The sequence below is a fragment of the Empidonax traillii genome, unplaced genomic scaffold (assembly GCF_003031625.1).
Source record: "Empidonax traillii isolate 1590-97213 ecotype Southwest subspecies unplaced genomic scaffold, ASM303162v1 scaffold1128:size488575, whole genome shotgun sequence".
NCBI classification, from domain to species: Eukaryota; Metazoa; Chordata; class Aves; order Passeriformes; family Tyrannidae; genus Empidonax; species Empidonax traillii.
The window spans coordinates 108,934-123,277 of record NW_020956321.1 but is presented as its reverse complement, the minus strand read 5'-3'; the positions used below and the strand labels follow the sequence as shown (position 1 = coordinate 123,277).

Below are 14,344 nucleotides of genomic sequence, written 5' to 3'. Positions count from 1 at the left end.
AAAAAAGTCCTATTTGCCAACTCAGAGCTAACCAGAACAATTTGTCTGTTTTCCCCCATCTCATTTATTTAAAGAAAAAAAGAAAAAAGACAATTCATCAGGAGTCAGAATTTGGTTTCCTGTTTTCTTTCCAAACAGCGAAACGATCCCGTTTCAAGCCGCATGCCGGAGTAACGGGGCTGTACGTGGTTCCTACTTGCACTAAGCACACACAGGGCTAGAAAGCCTTTATCCCTTCATCTCCCAACTTTCCCCAGTCTGTGGTCAGTCTTGGGATCGGCAATAATGGCCTGGACAGCTACAATGGCTTCGTTGATCTTGGTCTGCAGCTCCCGGAGCTCCTCTATGTGCAGCAGCCGGAGGATCTGGGCAGCCTCGTTGATAACGGCATCTGGGGAGGGGCAGGGAGAGAAACTTTCATTCCATCCATCATTTTTAGCTCACAGGAAGGCCTTAAGGGCAGCTTAATTGGAGTTGGGGGTTGTGGTTTCCCTGCTGCTACAGAGGGACGGGGTGTCCTCCAAAACCTCACCCAGCCCTCACAAATCCAGGGCTGGGTCAGGGAATCAGAGAAGCACAGACCGGTTTGGGTCGGAAGGGCCCTTTAAGGATCATCTCATTCCAACCCTCTGCCATGGGCAGGGACACCTCCCAGTGGAAAGCTGGTATGAAACATTCCAAGCAGTGATTTAGGTGGCGTGGAGCCAGACTAGTGGAGCCCCAGGTCACCTGGCCACGCCTTACAAATAATCCATCAGGTCATGCCAACTCGAGCTGCCTCCATTAGGTTTTAGGTGAATCAGGCAGCTGAAATCCCTGGAAGCAGCACAGATGTCCTCTGCTGGTAGCAGCAGGATTTACAAACAGCAGGATGCATTCCTTCCTTCCTTCCTTCCTCTGGGAAACGGGGCTGCCACGAAAAGCTGTTATTTAAACATGACTCTGAAACAACAACTTGCCCAGCTCAGATTTTAGGCTTTTCTGTTCCAAACCCAAACGCTCAGGAGTGCTCATAAATAACCAGCTGGGAGGGAGGAATTCTTTCCACTCCAGGGTGTTTTTTTTTTTACTGGGCACATCAGCTACATATTTGACAGTAATAGACTCTGTCAAAGGCAAGCGTGGCTGCTTAAAAGTCACATCAGGAGAAGTGCTCACCTCCCGTGTCAAATCCAAGAATGTGCTTTTCCAGAGCAACAGGCAGACCCTTGGAAAAGGAAAAAAAAAACAAAACATGTTCAAATACAGTTAAAAATGTATGTTTGGTAAATAAAAGCCAGTGATGCAGCAGGTAACTCTGGAGGAGAAGACACGAGTTTTGCTTGTGTGTGTGTGTGTGTGTGTGTGTGTGTGTGTGTTTGATTGCACAAATCTCTGTCCTGAAACACCAAACCCCGAGTTTTATTACAGAAAAAATCTGCCTGGTTAATAATCCCTTAAGTTGTCAAGCAAAACCCCGTTGGACACGCAGTGCCTGCGTTCAATCCTTAAAAGGCCAACACCAGGACTGGGAGAGAACACCCAATCCAGCAGCATCACTCCCCGGGCAAACAAAAACCCTGCACAGACCGGGCTTCCTTAGAAACTTCTGCCTTTAAACAGCTGCCAGGTTTGGAGCACTGGATGATTCAAAAGAGCTGCAAAAAATAAAGAGTTTCTCGAGCTCACAACCTCCAGCAACGTCCCCCGAAGCATTTGCTCAAGTGCTAAGCTCGGGAATAAACTAAACATTCAATTTTCTAAACACTTGCTCTATTAAAACACTCCAAGGCAGAGTTTATTAGTGGTCATTTACAAGCACTGCTCTGTTTCCTTTACCCTCCCCAGCTGCAGAGCAGCAGTCACGCTAAATAATTCCTCACCGGGTCTCAAAATGCACCGAAAATCAGATTTAAACATTGCAAATCTCAGAATTTGCTTTTACTGCCTCGGTAATCTTTTTTTCAACGTTTGCCACATGCTTTGCATTTGGCACAACAGGAACATTAAAGCTCAATACCACCAGTTTCTGTAGTGATGGGGTTGTAAAGCCTCTAAATGGTGAGGATTTCATTTAAAGGTTTTTTACACATGTTAAAAAAAAAAGGATCTGAGTTGATCAAAATACACATTAAATACAAAATGGTGACTGCAACTCGTTACTTACCCCGTTTTCAAAAAGTGGTTCTTTTCCATGGCCTTTATAGGAAAATATATGTATTTTTTAAGATTGCAGTCAAATATCTCCACTGTTAAAACTGGTGATAAAAAATGCCCCTAATGCCGCTTCAAACAGATCCTAGCAATGTAGCAGACTTCCTACATGTATTTTTTTTAAGAAATCAGGTTTATAATTGAGGCTGCAAAGAGCTTCCTGCCACCCTGGGGTGCTCTCAGAGCCAGACGAGCAGGAAAACTCGTGTCATTTTTTTTGTGGGTGGTTTTTTTTTTTTTTTTTAGCCAGTCAGGTCTTTGTGGATGAATTCCCCAAGGCCACTGCAGTTTCCTCCGACACCAAGTGTCCCCTTCACCTGGTAGCACAGCATTCCTTACCCTGCCTCCTTCCCACACTCCCTGTGTTTGCTGCTTTTTGGGGGGTGGGAGCTGCCTTTGGAATCTCCCCCAGCCCACAGCACAAACACATCTCCCTTTGCACAGCAGCTTCAAACAGACCAGGGACTGCACAGGCCACTTCCAACCTCATTCCCCAAAAACTGAATTCATAAATGCTGCACAAAGCACTTGCGATGGGCCTGACCACCATGGACAACTCCCCTGTAGCTGGAAATATTAACAATAAAACCAAATTCCCTGAGAGTGGGAGGAAAAAAGTGTCCAGATTTCCCAGTAGGGGGAAAAAGTACCCACTTGGTTGTCCTTTCTAACATATCCCCAGGTATAGATTTTGGGAGCATCCCTGAAGGGCACTTGATCCTACTTGGAATACAGTCACCAGGGAAGGAAGGTCCAGGATAAAAGGGTGTCAGAACAAATCTGACTCCTGTCAGTATAAATCTGAACTCATTGAATTGCCAGCCATTCAAAATAAAACCTAAAAAATAGAAATAATATAACCTAAAAAATATAAATAATATTATATATGAGATATAATATAGAATATTATATATGATTTATAAATTAGAATGTTATTATATAATATATAATATATTGTATATATTATATAATATATACATTATATACTATATATTCTACTGTATAGAATATATAGTATATAATAGTATTTATAGTATATAATTTATATATACTATATATATTCTATATATACTATATCGTATATAATATATGATAGTATATAATATATACTTATTATTATATATTATTATATACTCTATATAATATTATATATAATATATATAAAATATAAATAATATAATCTTAAAAAATATAAATAAGTAATATCTTACCTTGCAAACCTTGCTTACCTTGACCACCCAACGAGATAAATCTCATTTCACTGGGTACACTTAAACCTCAACCACAGCAGTTTTGTTTGCTCAGCACCACCCTCATCCACATCCTTGAGTCAGGGGACATCTCTCCATCTATTTTACCTTCTCCCACTCTGTCCTGATCTTGCCAAGAATGCAACTGCTGATATTTTGGGTATCAAGCCATCTGCCACGAGCAGCCAGGGCTTTTATTATTTATAACCTGTTTCTGAACACACAGAGTGTGACTGGCCAGTGTTTTGGCCATTAGCAAACCAGTCAGATTCAGCAGCAGGGTTCTGATTTTCCTTCCTTTTTATCCTGCAACCCTCTGCTTTGAAGACATTTTCTCCATTCCCCCGACACATTGTCATGTTGATGATCTCTGCTGGCACAGATAAAGCTGTTTTCCTGCCTCTACCCACCCTGCCTTTCCTCTACCTCCCTTGGAATTCAGCATTCCTAAGGAGGACACGCTCCCAGTAATATTTGTCATGGTCAGTGGCATCTCGACCTGAGACTTTCTGAATATGAACAACTCCTTGCCAGGAAAAAAAAAATTCCCAGTTCCTTAAGGAAGATCCCATCTTGATCCCTGTGTGTCAGCTGTGCAGCTACGAAAACAACAACCAAAAGCTGGGTTTTATTATTATTATAGAACTTAAAATGAAGACAAGTCTCTGCTGTTTCCATATTTTCCTGCTCTTGTAGCAGTTTTATGGATATACAAGTCCAAGGCTTTGATTTACTCTTCCAAGGCTTCTGGCAATTACTGCAACTCAGAGCACCCGTGGTTCCCACTTGGAAAGCCTCCCTGGCAGTGTGTGATGATAATAAATAAATCATGGACTGTTGTGAGCAGCTGCCAGGAAAAGATGAAGGGATCTGGGCTCTTGGAGCAAATCCAGGCCTTTTAACAGGGACTCTGGTACTCATACACCTGCAGGGCAGGTGAGGCCTTTCCCAGCTGTGCCCAGACTCAGTGCCAGCAGCTGCTGTGCCAAATGCCAGAGAGATGAGTTTGGAGAAGTGGAATGCTGAAGAAATGACAAGCTGAAAAACCGCAGTCATCCCCCCCGGAACACCTTCCCAACAGAGGTTACAAAAGAATCCTGCAAAATCTGAGTTTAAGGGCAGAAGTTTCCTTCACCAACTCTTTTCTGGGGGGGAAGGGAGGAGGGAGGAGTTGGGTGTCCAGCATCCCATTCCCCAAACATGGAGGTGTATGTAGAAAAGAAAACACTCCACACAAGGAATGTTTCGACCTGTTTGCACAGCCAGTGCTGCTGATTCCAAGGAAAAGCCAGGCCATACATTTCTTCTCATACTACAGACCTGCTACACTGAACAGTCAGGGCAATCCCCTGGGAAATAACTAAAGGAAGAGCTATTCCATGATATATTTGTATCCAACTGAAACAAAACGAGCTTTGCCTACCACCCTCCACAATCCTCTGGGTGTGTTGGGACAAGGGTGGTGAGGATAGAAGAAGCTCCCACCACCCTCCTAGAGGAAGTGTTGATATAGAGGTGGCTTTGCCTGAGGGGGACAGGCATTTATCATCGTTAATTGATCAGGAATAATTAACCCTGGACACATGGAATGTGCATACAAACCTCCTTGGACTGACTGGCCTTGGCGATGGCGTCCTGTGTCAAACGCTCCTGAACCAAAATGCGAATTGCCTGGGAAAGACACGGAAAGGTGAGAGGAAATAATTCCTGCCTTGGTGCATTTCTCAGTAATTCCCAGGGGAGAAGGAGGCAAAAATTCTAACTCAGCATAACCTCAAACCCAGTTTTGCGAAAATTTTTTTGGAGAACTCTTTTCAGACCTCAGAGCTTTTCGTTTCGTTTCACTCTTGGGTGTCTCACACAGGTATGTGAAGCAGCTTAAACCAGAACAGACAAGGACATTAATTCCACATGACTTATTTCAGCCACTCCTGGGCAAGAAACCGCAAAATACAAGGAACAACCCGAAAAGCTCATGATTTTCAGCCTGGACAAAAGGAGGCTCAGGAGGGACCTTCTCACTCTACAACTCCCTGGCAGGAGGGGGGAGCCAGGGGGGAGGTCAGGACCTTCTCTACTGGTAAAAAAAAAACAGGACAAGAAGAAACAGCCTCAATTTGCACCAGGGGAGGTTTAGATTGGATATTAGGAAAAAAAATTTCTTCCTTGAAAGGGTTGTCCAGCCCTGGCACAGCTGCCCAGGGCAGGGGTGGAGTTCCCATCCCTGGAGGGATTTCAAAGCCTTGTGGATGTGGCACTTGGGGACATGGGTCAGTGGTGGCCTTGGCAGTGCTGGGGGAACAGTTGGACTCTGATTTAAAGGCCTTTTCCAACCTAAACAAACCTATGATTCGAGAACAAGCTGATCACAATGCCAAAGCACCAGCAGCACCACTTTTTTTTTCCTGTGATCTCACACCTTGAACGCTGCAGCAACGCAGATTCTTCAGGAAGGAAATCCTGCTTCAGGATGGAATTCCTGCTAACAGCACCTTCTAGTAGGTGCTGAACCACCTTCCATATGCAGAGAAACCTAGAGCAAGGCCACCCACCCAGGTTTTAAAGAGACTGAGAGCAGAAAGGAGTTAATTTTAGACTCAGGAACAAGAACAGCCCCGACTTTGACAATCCTGCTGCTCATCCGTTCTCGCTGGCTCCAGCCCGTGGGATGAAATCCTACCAGAGCCATCAGTTACTGATCCCTCCAGCTCTAAATGCCTCTAAGAATAACTGCAGGAATACCATGCAGGCAGACTTCCACAGGAAAGAAGAACTGGGTCTGTCAAACACATTCCTCAGACTTTCCCTGACGAGCAGCCAAACGTGGCAGAAGCAGCTTTACCACTTCGTGTTTCTCCCCCCGGGATTTCTCCCAGGTTTGGTCATGATTAAAGCTGAGCTTGATCCTAGAAAGTTCCCACCAAATACTTCTAGAAAATCTTTCTAACCGAAGGGAACAGCCTGGACAGAAGAATGATTTGATGAGGAGTTCACCAGTAAATTCCAGCAGTGAAACCAGACCTGCTGGAAGAGAATTCCGAGTGCCTTTTGCCTTAGAACACGGATATCCAACTGTGTTCCCCAGATGCTTCCTGATCAAGTTGCCAGATTTACATCAATAAAATGGGATTCCAAGCATCTCTGCTCGCTCTGGGCCAGATGTCTGTGGTGTGCCTGCACCCTCTGGCTCTCCCTAAGCATCCTCATGAGTGTCCAAGCCTGAACAGGGATCACAAATTCCCTCCCTGTGCACTGGAAACCTGCTTATTGTGGTGCAGAACGAAGAGTTTCACTGACACCTTCTAATGATAAACTCATCAAACCAGCACTGCTGTTGGTCATGTAACGCGGATTTTCACTGCAGGGATTTACTCTCGCTGTAATTAACAGCAGGAAATGTCAGGCTGGTTTTGTCCAGCCACGTCTGCCCAAAAAAAGCCAGCCCAGAAACGCAGGAACAGCGACAGAAATGGAGAAACGGTGACATAATTGTAAATATATTTATGCAAAAAGCACATTCTATCTCTTCCAGCTGCCAGCAGCAAATTTGGTAGACCCAGGAAAGTTTGCCAATCCTGGAAGAAGACCTGAAGGAATTCTGCCTGGAAGGAGCTGAGCTCATGCTGAAGATCCTCAGCATCACCATTCCCAGCATCTCCTCCCTCCACCTGATATCCCTTTCCACCGATTTTTCTGGGATTTTATTTTTTTTGGTAGGGGTTTGATATAAGATGTCCACTGCTCTTAAAAGGTTATTTTATCTTCCTGAAAAAAGGAGGATACCATACTGGAGAGACTGAGAAAGAATGGATGGGATAACTGCAGGCTGAGAATTCCTTAAAAAAACAGGCTAGCAGGATAACAGTCTTTCAGTAGACCTGTTACAGACTTGCACACACTAAATAAACTTCAATACTCCTGTTGTTCAGTTTCTCCAAAATAAGTTTGGCAAATATAACAACTGCTGTCATGAATGGAACTTTAGTTTTCTTTTTTCAGTGAAATGCTTTTATTTTGGTGCCAAAGAATACTCAGCTTATTTCCACATTTATGGCATGATCAAGTAGGAACTCGGGATCGCTGCAGTCTCGTAAATAAGAGTATTTAAAAATGCTCACTACGGGATTGACCCCAAATTTCCTGAGTTCCACCAGTAAGTCCCAAATTTTCCTAAAGGCATGAAAAAGATGGTTTAGAAAACTAATTATCCTATTTAGTGCATTTAAAAGCCATAATTAGTTGTCAAAACCAAGTTAAGTTGACTCCAGCAGTGACAGGGAATAAACAGTTCACGGGACCAAGAGAAGGAGGAGGAAACTTTTAACTGTGGGTCTCCCTTGGATGTTTGTTTCAAAACATCCTCTGCATCATTAGCTCCTGTATTTTGAAGTTTCTCTGAATTTCTAGCACTGGAATACAACCTTCTCCTTTGAGCACGTTCCTCAAAGAACTCGGCTCCAACTGAACTGTTTACCAGGATCATTATCCCTGCATTAATTTCCAGGATTTGTGTTCTTCCCTGCTTGAAAAGACACAGAGGATGGGGGTTGTTTTTCCTATTTCAGCCTCAAAATTCACAGCGATCAGTAACTCTGCACCCCAAGCTATTAAACACATACCAGGCACTGGGGAAAAGAAGGAAGGAAGGAGGTGGGAAGAGCGGGAAACTCACCTTGAGCATCACCAAATAATCATCGTGTCGCTGAATCTGGAGCAGATTAGCCAAGGCCATCACTCCAGCCTTGAAGTCGGGATTATTCACTGGAAAATAACCATTGTCATTAAAAATACAAGTTATTTTAACTGACTCCAGGAGATAAAATTGGCTTCCTGACTCCGTGGTACTGGACTGCTCTTAGGGATGGGCAAGGGCACTTCATCACCACCCCTGGAAGTGTTCAGAGAACAGGTGGATGTGGCATTTGGGGACATTATTACGAACATGGCAGTGCTGGGTTAATGGTTGGACTTCATGATCTTGGAGGGCTTTTCCAACCCTAACAATTCCATGATTTCAAGGCCATGGATACACAGCAGCGATGGAGCCACTCTGGCTACAGAACAGTCAGCACTGGGCTTCATAACCAGGTAAAGTCTTTGAAAATAAAGCCAATTACGTGCAGGTGTTTATTTTATATCTACTTAAATATATACAAATAAAATATAATATTTATAAACGTGTCATGTAAACACAAATATTTACCTCTACTGTGTAGATTTATTTATATTTATTTTCTACATTTTCTCCACTGTAGAGCAGAACTGGGCTTTAAAAATCCGGGATTGAACAACTTCAAACCCGAGGAACGCACAGGCCAAAGGAACACATTCCCACCCAGGAGGTTGCTGCACACTCACCATCCAGGTTAATCAGTGGCTCTGCATTTTTGGCTGTGTTGTCAGTGTTTTTAGCACCATCAGGGGTAGAATCCTTGTATTTATCAGCTGCAAAGTGAAGAGACAAACACAAACACTGTTAGAGCCGATGACAAAAGCATTTTGCCTCCAGTAATTACATTTGTATCCCCACTTTCACTCCAAGGAGAGGAAACTGCTCTGAGTGTGGAGATTCAACTCAAGTTTTTCATAACCTTGCCCTAGTTCCCAAGGGTTCCAGATCTACTCCCTGTAAAAGAAGGGGTCTAAGAATAACTCACTGGGACAAATGTAGTACTAAATATAATGCATTTAACACACTTCAGAGTCAAGTTCTCATAAAAGCAATCCCTCAGGGAGGAGGGGATAAATATGTACAGTGGGGTTTGCCCTATCCAGAAATTAAATAATAAATGCAATTATGCAACTGCAGTCCTGGGGGAGCTGAAGAGAAACAGAGTATGGGGCGAAAACAGGCACGTGAAATTCTGTTTATTCTGTTTAAAGAAAGCAAAATATATTTTTGCATATGCAGACAATGCCTGAATTTGGTGAATATTTCACAAAAGCACTGTAAATTTGTGTAGGGGAAGGTGTCCCTGCCCACGGCAGTTGACACACCCAACACTTGGGACGACATTCCCTGCCTGTGGGGTGCCGGGCAACGGGATTGTGACATCACAGCACGTTCGGTGACACGTGGCGGGTGACAAGCGACAACCAGAGCTCAGACTCCGCGAGCTGGGCCCAGGCTGAGCCGAGCAGAGATCCCAGCAGGATGCTCAGACTCCATGAACTGGGCCCAGGCTGAGCTGAGCAGAGATCCCAGCAGGATGCTCCAAGCAGAGCTTCCCCTGCTCCTGACCCTCGGCCTGTCCTGGCTCTTCCCCAGGGGCAGTGGCTTTTCCTGCCCCCCCTCCTGGGCCACCCTGGTGTGGGATGTGCCTCCCCTGCAGCTGGAGCACAGGGGCACTGCCAGGAGGGGGATCACCACCACACAGGTGGTTTTTTGGAGCACCTCAGCCCTGTGCCTGCTGCTCCTGGGGTATTTTTTTGGGCGCCGCCTTGCCAGAAAAGCCAGGGGACGGTGGAAAAAGGTGAGGGGATGGCAGGAGGGTGGTCCGGGAGCCCCCGGGGAGAAGGAAGGTCCTCCCCAGCCCTTTGCCAGCCCCAGCAGGCACAGGTGGGGCTCAGCCACCACAAAGGAAACCAGGACAGGCTGAGCATCCCTGCCCACAGCAGGGGGCTGGGACAAAACGGTCCTTAAGGCGCCTTCCAACCCAAACCACTCCGTGACTGCGGCACAGGCCGTGCCTGGGGCAGCCCAGCCAGGTCTCATCCAGAGAGGTCTCAGCCCCCTGAGCCCCCTCTGCCCTTTCCATCACTCTCCCTTGCCCTGTGCCTCCCAGGTGGGAACCTCAGAGAGCTCCTGCCGGGACGGTTCCTGCTGCAAGTCCTACTGGCTGATGCGCCGGCTCAAGGAAGATCCCGAGCTGATGAAGCGCTTCCGGAAGCACCTGAGCAACTGCAGGACATTCGCCCTGGACACACTCCAGGTCAGCAGGAACCTGGTCTAGTTGGAGATGCCCCTGCCCAGGGCAGGGGGTTGGACTAGAAGGTCTTTACGGGTTCCTTTCAATTTATGGGTTCCTTTCAACCCAAACCACTCTGTGACCCCCTCCATTCCAGGCAAGAGAAAAAGGAAACAAGGGAAAACTTGGAAGAGGAGATGGCGAACATTCCCGGCTCCAGCAAGGTTCTCAGGAAGGCAGAACACTGCAGGGGTCCTCATGAGCTGCGCTGTCCCTGCACTCTGGGCCATCTTGGATAATAAATGTTTTAGATGCCAACTGTGTCCAAGGTAAAAATAGCGTGGAATGAGTGATCCAAGGGAGGGTGCATTCCCTACAGAGGGAAGTGACACTGCACAGGGACACTGCAGAGTGCCTTGGAACCCAAGGGAAATCACATCCATGCCGACTGTTCAGGCTTCTCCAAAGGAAAAGCAGGAGGCAAGAAGACCTGCATCAGCAGTTACAAAAATCAGAAAACTGGACTCTCCTGCACTGCCTGTGAACAGCAGTATTCCAATAATTAGTCCCACAGGATTAAGTGAGGTTGCTCTCCCACTCCCAGTCAAACACATCCAAATGCCTGCACAGACCAACATAAAATTTTACTTCCTTAGATAAGATAAAAAGGGCCTCCAAAATTGCTGAAGAGACTTTGGACAAGGGCTTGGAGTGACAGAAAAAGGGGGAATGGCTTGCCATTGATACAGGGCAGAGTTAGATGGGATATTGGGAAGGAATTCCTGGCTGTGAGGGTGGGCAGGCCCTGGCACAGGTTGCCCAGAGAAGCTGTGGCTGCCCCTGGATCCCTGGCAGTGTCCAAAGCCAGGCTGGATGGGGCTTGGAGCAACCTGGGCTAGTGGGAGGTGTCCCTGCCCATGGCAGGGGATGGAAGAAGATGGGCTTTAAGATTCCTTCCAACCCAAACCATTCTGGGATTCCATGAAAATAAAAAGAACCCCCCATTTCCCACCCATTTTTAACCATTAAATGCATTCCCTCATACCATTATCTCCGTACTCCAGCCTAACAGCCAAGCCAAGAAGCCAATCCACTGTTTCCTGCCGTTCCTGAATTTTGAAGGGACAGTTCACGTCCTTCATGTACTGGGGAGCAAAGAGAAGAGAAAACAAACAAGATGTTACTGACCTCTGTGAACTGCTAAATGTTGTTTATTGCCAGGCTGCACCCAGAGAAACCAACACACCCTTTCTCTGCTGTCTGCTCGTGCTTACAGAGCAACTGGAGCACGGGAAAGGGGAACAAATTACAGCAAAAGCTTCCCACCAGGAGCGGGAAGGAGGAGTGAGGCTGCCTGAGGCTTCCACAATACTGAAACCAGAGGATTCCCAGGGGCAGCAGAAGAAATTCTCCCCTTTTTAGGGATTGTGTACAACAAAAGAGGGCAGAAAGTGGCTGACATTCTGTCTCTGCTCTTCTCAACCCAGAACACGGGACCCAGCCCAGGATGCTGCCAATACTCCCAAAGGCCAGGACGTTCTCTTGTGTCCCTTGGCTGCCAGCAATTCCAACAACATCTACATTTATCTACAGGATATTGGAATGATTTAGGATCCCTCTGCAAAGCCTGGGCAGTGAGCACAGCAAGTGATTCCAGGGGGGGAAAAAAATGGGATGAATGGGCTCTGAGTGTTACAGAGCAGCACTTCCAGCTCTTTGCTGGGCTGTTTGGAAAAAAAAAAGGAAATGGGAAGCAAGAGGAAAAGCTCAGCAGCCTTGTGGTGACTCAGAATGCTCAGGAGATCACCCAGAGCACAGTGGCTTTGTGCCAGCCATGGAAAGCCATCCATCTGGAATGCCACGAGGTGCAGAGCTGCAGCTTTCTTCCACATGCTGGCACAGCCTAATCCACTTTGCTTTTGGTACATGGGAATCATTAATGCAGAAAAGAAGCTGTTTATTTGCAGTCAACCTTCCTTCTGCTTCAAGAGCTGAATCAAATCAGGCAACAACAACAACAAAAAAAAATTCTCCCGTCTTAATAACTCCCCCAGTTTGGCCTCAAGGATACATTCAAATTCCTAGAAATGTAAGAGTTCACCGACAGGACAAATATTCAGAGAGGTTTCCGTTCAGCAGCTGCAGCAGCTGTTAAACATCATTTGCACTAACACTTGAAAATGTGTTTGGAACAAGGAAATACCTTCTCAAAGGATTTGGGCCAGTCATCACTGTGGATGTTCCTCAAATTCCCTCGGTCTTCAATCTTGTAGTGTCTGATTTTCTGGTCTTCCAGCCAGACAATAAAATTCCTGAATTCTGTTTCATCTGTTGGGAGAGGGAAACAAAGCAGGAATTAACCAATATCTTCAGGGCAGAAACAAGGCTTTAAGTTTTGATCCAATCCATACAAATACTGATGCCCTTGAATGTTTTTACCATAATATATACATATATTTTTATCTAACACTAAAATCATGTATTCCCTGACCAATAGCCAACCCTGAGTGTTTTTCATCTTTCAAGTCACTTCAAACTGGCTTTTAACTGACTGACTACAATAAAAGGCATCAGCCAACAGGTTGGTTTTGTTGGGAATACCATCATAGCTTATCAAACAAAGAGGAAAAGTGAAAAAATCAGAGAGAAATTCAGTTTCTAACGCCATTTTGCAGACAAACACGACAAAATTTCTCCCCAAGAAAGCACCACAGAGATGTCATGGCTGCAAAGGCATTTTCTTCCTTCCCCGTTGACTCAACTCTTCTTGCCTGTTGATTCAAAATCTCGTTATTTGGGAGCTGGAATTCCACACACAGAGGCTGTGGTTCCACACAGGGATATTCAGATTGGACGAAGGAATTGGTCTGTGCCTGTGCTGTGGTGGCAGAACCCACTTGTGGACACAGCAGGTCACAGCTCTGGGGTGTCACCAGCCCCCCCGAAACCTTTCGTCATCGGGTGAGCTTTAATCATGGAATTCTGGAATGTTTTGAGCTGGAAAGGACCTTAAAGCTCATCTCGTTCCACGGGATCTTCCAGGGATCCAGGGGCAGCCACAGCTTCTCTGGGCAACCCGTGCCAGGGCCTCCCCACCCTCGTTGTAAAAAAAAAAAATTTAATTTCTAGTTATAATAAGAAACAGAAACACAGTCACAGCACACACAGAGGAAAACTTCGAGTACGACCTTATAAATTTTCTACACTGACAAAACAAATCTTTTCAGCAAAAAACGGAGAAACAATTAACCAGGAGGAACTTGGGACACGCAACAAAAAAAAAAAAAAAAAAAGATGCGAGGGCCACAACGTCCCAGTAAAACCGCGGGATTTTATTATTATTACTTATTAATTTGCAATTATCACCGTGCCCTAAATCCCGCGCCGCAGCTCAGCCCCGAGCCCGCGGAGCTGCGACGGGAGCCCCAGCAGACCCCGCTGATTAAGCTTATCCCAATTAACAAGACTAGAATCGCGGAACGGTTTGGGTGGGAAGGGGCCTCAAAGCCCTTCCCCGTGGGCAGAGACACCTTCCCCGGCCCGGCCTCCCTCCCCCCCCAGCCCCTCACCCCTGCAGTTGAACCCGGCCGGGTTGTGGTAGTCGAGCGCCGAGAGCTTGCGGCGGAACATGGTCTCCCGGCGATGCCGATCCCGGCAATCCCGGCGGTCCCGGCGATCCCGATCCCGGCGGTCCCGGTGCCGGTTCCGCCTCTCCCCGGCTCAGGCCGCGCCGACGTGACGGGCCCCGAGCGAAGGAAGCGCCCGCCCCCGGCCCCGCGATACGCCCGCCCATTGGCCAGCCGCGCTGAGCGGCAGCCGCCGCGACCAATCGAAGCGGCGGAAAGGGGCTGCCGGGAGGGGAAGAGGCGCTCCTGCAGGGACCCGGCGGGAAAGGGCGTGGTCACAGAGGGGGCGGGGTAATGAGGGGCGGGGCCTGATGAATGAGGTCTTGTGTTGTGGGCGTGGCTTGCGAGGGGGCGGGGCTTGTGGCCG

General features: G+C 46.7%; 2 protein-coding genes across 3 annotated transcripts; one reads left to right on the top strand and one right to left on the bottom strand.

Moving 5' to 3' along the window:
* Positions 1 to 28: 28 nt before the first annotated feature.
* RTRAF (RNA transcription, translation and transport factor) lies at positions 29 to 14,124 on the bottom strand. Its single transcript, XM_027905168.1, has 8 exons — positions 13,921 to 14,124; positions 12,555 to 12,679; positions 11,397 to 11,496; positions 8,802 to 8,888; positions 8,116 to 8,204; positions 5,046 to 5,114; positions 1,159 to 1,207; positions 29 to 391 (listed from the first exon to the last, which is right to left on the bottom strand). The coding sequence occupies exons 1-8, from the start codon at positions 13,979 to 13,981 to the stop codon at positions 237 to 239; spliced, it is 735 nt and encodes a 244-aa protein (XP_027760969.1). The 5' UTR covers positions 13,982 to 14,124; the 3' UTR covers positions 29 to 236.
* LOC114068793 lies at positions 9,532 to 10,699 on the top strand. 2 transcript variants are annotated; one of them, XM_027905169.1, is made up of 3 exons: positions 9,532 to 9,916; positions 10,229 to 10,375; positions 10,466 to 10,699. In XM_027905169.1, exons 1-3 carry the CDS (start codon positions 9,611 to 9,613, stop codon positions 10,682 to 10,684), a joined length of 672 nt encoding a protein of 223 aa, XP_027760970.1. In that variant the 5' UTR covers positions 9,532 to 9,610; the 3' UTR covers positions 10,685 to 10,699. The 2 variants fall into 2 exon arrangements, with proteins under 2 accessions (XP_027760970.1, XP_027760971.1); XM_027905170.1 differs by having other exon boundaries at positions 10,509 to 10,666.
* Positions 14,125 to 14,344: the final 220 nt, after the last annotated feature.